The sequence below is a fragment of the Sinocyclocheilus grahami genome, unplaced genomic scaffold (genome assembly GCF_001515645.1).
Source record: "Sinocyclocheilus grahami isolate Dianchi unplaced genomic scaffold, SAMN03320097.WGS_v1.1 scaffold1152.1, whole genome shotgun sequence".
NCBI classification, from domain to species: Eukaryota; Metazoa; Chordata; class Actinopteri; order Cypriniformes; family Cyprinidae; genus Sinocyclocheilus; species Sinocyclocheilus grahami.
The window spans coordinates 213,166-215,637 of NW_015506331.1; the positions used below are offsets into that span (position 1 = coordinate 213,166).

The following is a 2,472-nucleotide window of genomic DNA, read 5'->3' on the forward strand; positions in this document are numbered from 1 at the left end:
GACTCTGTCGCCCTTTCGGGCTTGAACTGATGGTAAAACTAACATTATTAACGGTCTTGATATTTACTTTGAAAGCTGATGCTCGCGATTATGGTATGGTAACATTTCCGACGCGTGCTTGTGGTGTTCGGCCAATCACAATGCACTGGGTCAGCTGGCCAATCAGAGCAGACTGCGGTTGTCAAAGGAGGGGCTTTGTTGAAAACGACGTGCTTGAGAGAGGCGGGGCATAGAGGACCTACAATAATGTGTTTTTTGAACATTAAAGCATGTCAACATATTCTGTTACACCAAATACACAAAATAATGATCTTTAAAATAGCATCATATGACCCCTTTAAAAAAAAAAAAAAACTTTGAAATTTTTTTTTTAATAAGAGCACACTTTCATGACTGTTTCTTAACACACTTTAGTACGCTTTTAAAAAGTGTGATTTGTAGTAATGTTAAATTAAAAGTTTTATTTAAAAAAATAAAAAAAATCATTACAAATCTTACTGATCCCAAACTTATAAACAGTAGTATATATAATAGAATGCTATTCTATAATATCTACAAACTACTAATTATTTATCTCAGTATTCAGTAGTCATCTTTTTTTTTTTTTTTTTTGGTGTCATTTTGAATCTTCTTCTTTATTAACTTCTGATAAAAAAAAATTCCTGATGACTCTCAATTTTGTCAGGTTTTTTTCCCTCAAGGCTGCATTGTGTTACATAAGCGCTCTGTCTGTCCTCCTTCAGAATACAAATGGACCTCCCGATCTCATGCTAGACCCCAGAACCGTGTGCGTGTCTATTGATGAAATGATGTCCAGTCACGTCGGCAGTCAGCAGACGCCGCTGTTACACGGACACCTGAAGAAAGTAGAGAACAATCTGACCGAGGCCCAGCGCTTTTCATATCTCCCCCGCAGACCCGCAGTCAACATCGAATTCAAAGATCTCTCGTACTCGGTTCCTGAAGGACCGTGGTGGAGAAAAAAAGGTAACGTGTGACCTTCAAGCCTCAAAGGACTGTAAATGTTATCTGAAGTTAAATCTCATAAAAGTTACAACCATTAAATAATTACTATTCAGGTTTTACTTTAATCCAAATGAGTTCAGAGAGACCCTTGTGAATAAGTGCGCTTAATAGTGCTGAATGTGCGCTTGTAGTGTAATAAAAATGTACTGCACATAATATTAATGAAATAAAATGCTACTTAAGTGTACATAACAAGAGCACACTTTCATTACTGTTTCTTAACACACTTAAGTACGCTTCTAAAAAGTGCGCTTTGTAGTAATGCTAAATTAAAAGTTTTACTTTAAAATTGTGTTATGCTTTAAAGAAGCACACTTCTTTAGCTAATAGCATTTAAATGAAACTGAAACTATAATATTATAATATACTAATTGAGTGTCCAAAAACATCACATTCAGTTCACACCTATAAAATAATATGTTTTTAAGAACATGTGCTTTATTTAAACGGAAATGCAAACAGCAAATATATGTCTAGAAAATGGCATACTACAAACTTATTCTAATGAAAAGGTCCATGGCTGCACTAATCCAACATATTGCTGTACATTTTAATTTAATTTACTTCTAGGGGATTTGTTGGTTTCTATTGGAAATATTCTGGGAATTGGATTGATTTCAGTGGGAATGGTTTGTTTTGTATACAGCTTGGCAAGAGTGCAAATTAATTTTCTAGTGATTGTCTTTGGCTCCAAATATGTCCTTTTCAATGGATGTTCTCCTGAAATGCCTCCATGCATATCTCAGAAGGGAATTCATTAATTAAGCACTACGGCTGACATAACAGCCCAGCTGTCTCTTCTTTCTTTTACCTTAAGGAGCAGGGCTTTACTGATGGGCAGTGATGTCTTCATTAGGCTCACCATCTGGATTATAATTTGGTTTTAAGTTTCTTGGATACAGCAAATTTTCAGCAGTAGCAGCTTTGTCACTGGCAGTAAATCCTGAACTGTCAATCCTGAGCAGAGTTCAGCTCCAGAGATGGGCTCTCTTCATCCTTCAAGATGTGCAGTCTGTTGTTTTTACTACTTAAAACAAAAAAAAAGATATATATATTTTTTCCCCCCAGACTTCACTTGTCAGGTTGTATTTTGTCATCTTTCCCCCATAGCTCAGACGCGTTTTTGGATGTGTTTATTCGCTGCTCAGTGCATATGCTTTATAGGAATAATGTCATAATATAATATAATAATAATAATAATAAAATAAATTAAAATAAAATATAAAATAACAAATTAAAAATAATAAATACATATATATATACAGTGGGGCAAATAAGTATTTGATACACTGCCGATTTTTCAAGTTTTCCCACTTACAAAGAATAGAGAGATCTGTAATTTTCATCGTAGGTACACCTCAACTGTGAGAGACAGAATCAAAAAAAAAATCCAGAAAATCACATTGTATGATTTTTAAATAATTAATTTCCATTTTATTGCATGAA

At 34.3% G+C, this 2,472-nt stretch overlaps 1 protein-coding gene across 1 annotated transcript in view; it reads left to right on the forward strand.

Moving 5' to 3' along the window:
- The window catches only part of LOC107567376 (ATP-binding cassette sub-family G member 1-like), a 23,675-nt gene that overhangs the window by 2,861 nt on the left and 18,342 nt on the right, over positions 1–2,472 (forward strand). The window contains exon 2 of the mRNA XM_016253064.1: positions 744–987. Coding sequence (XP_016108550.1) covers positions 744–987 — 244 coding nt within the window. The remainder of the gene's footprint in view (positions 1–743; positions 988–2,472) is intronic.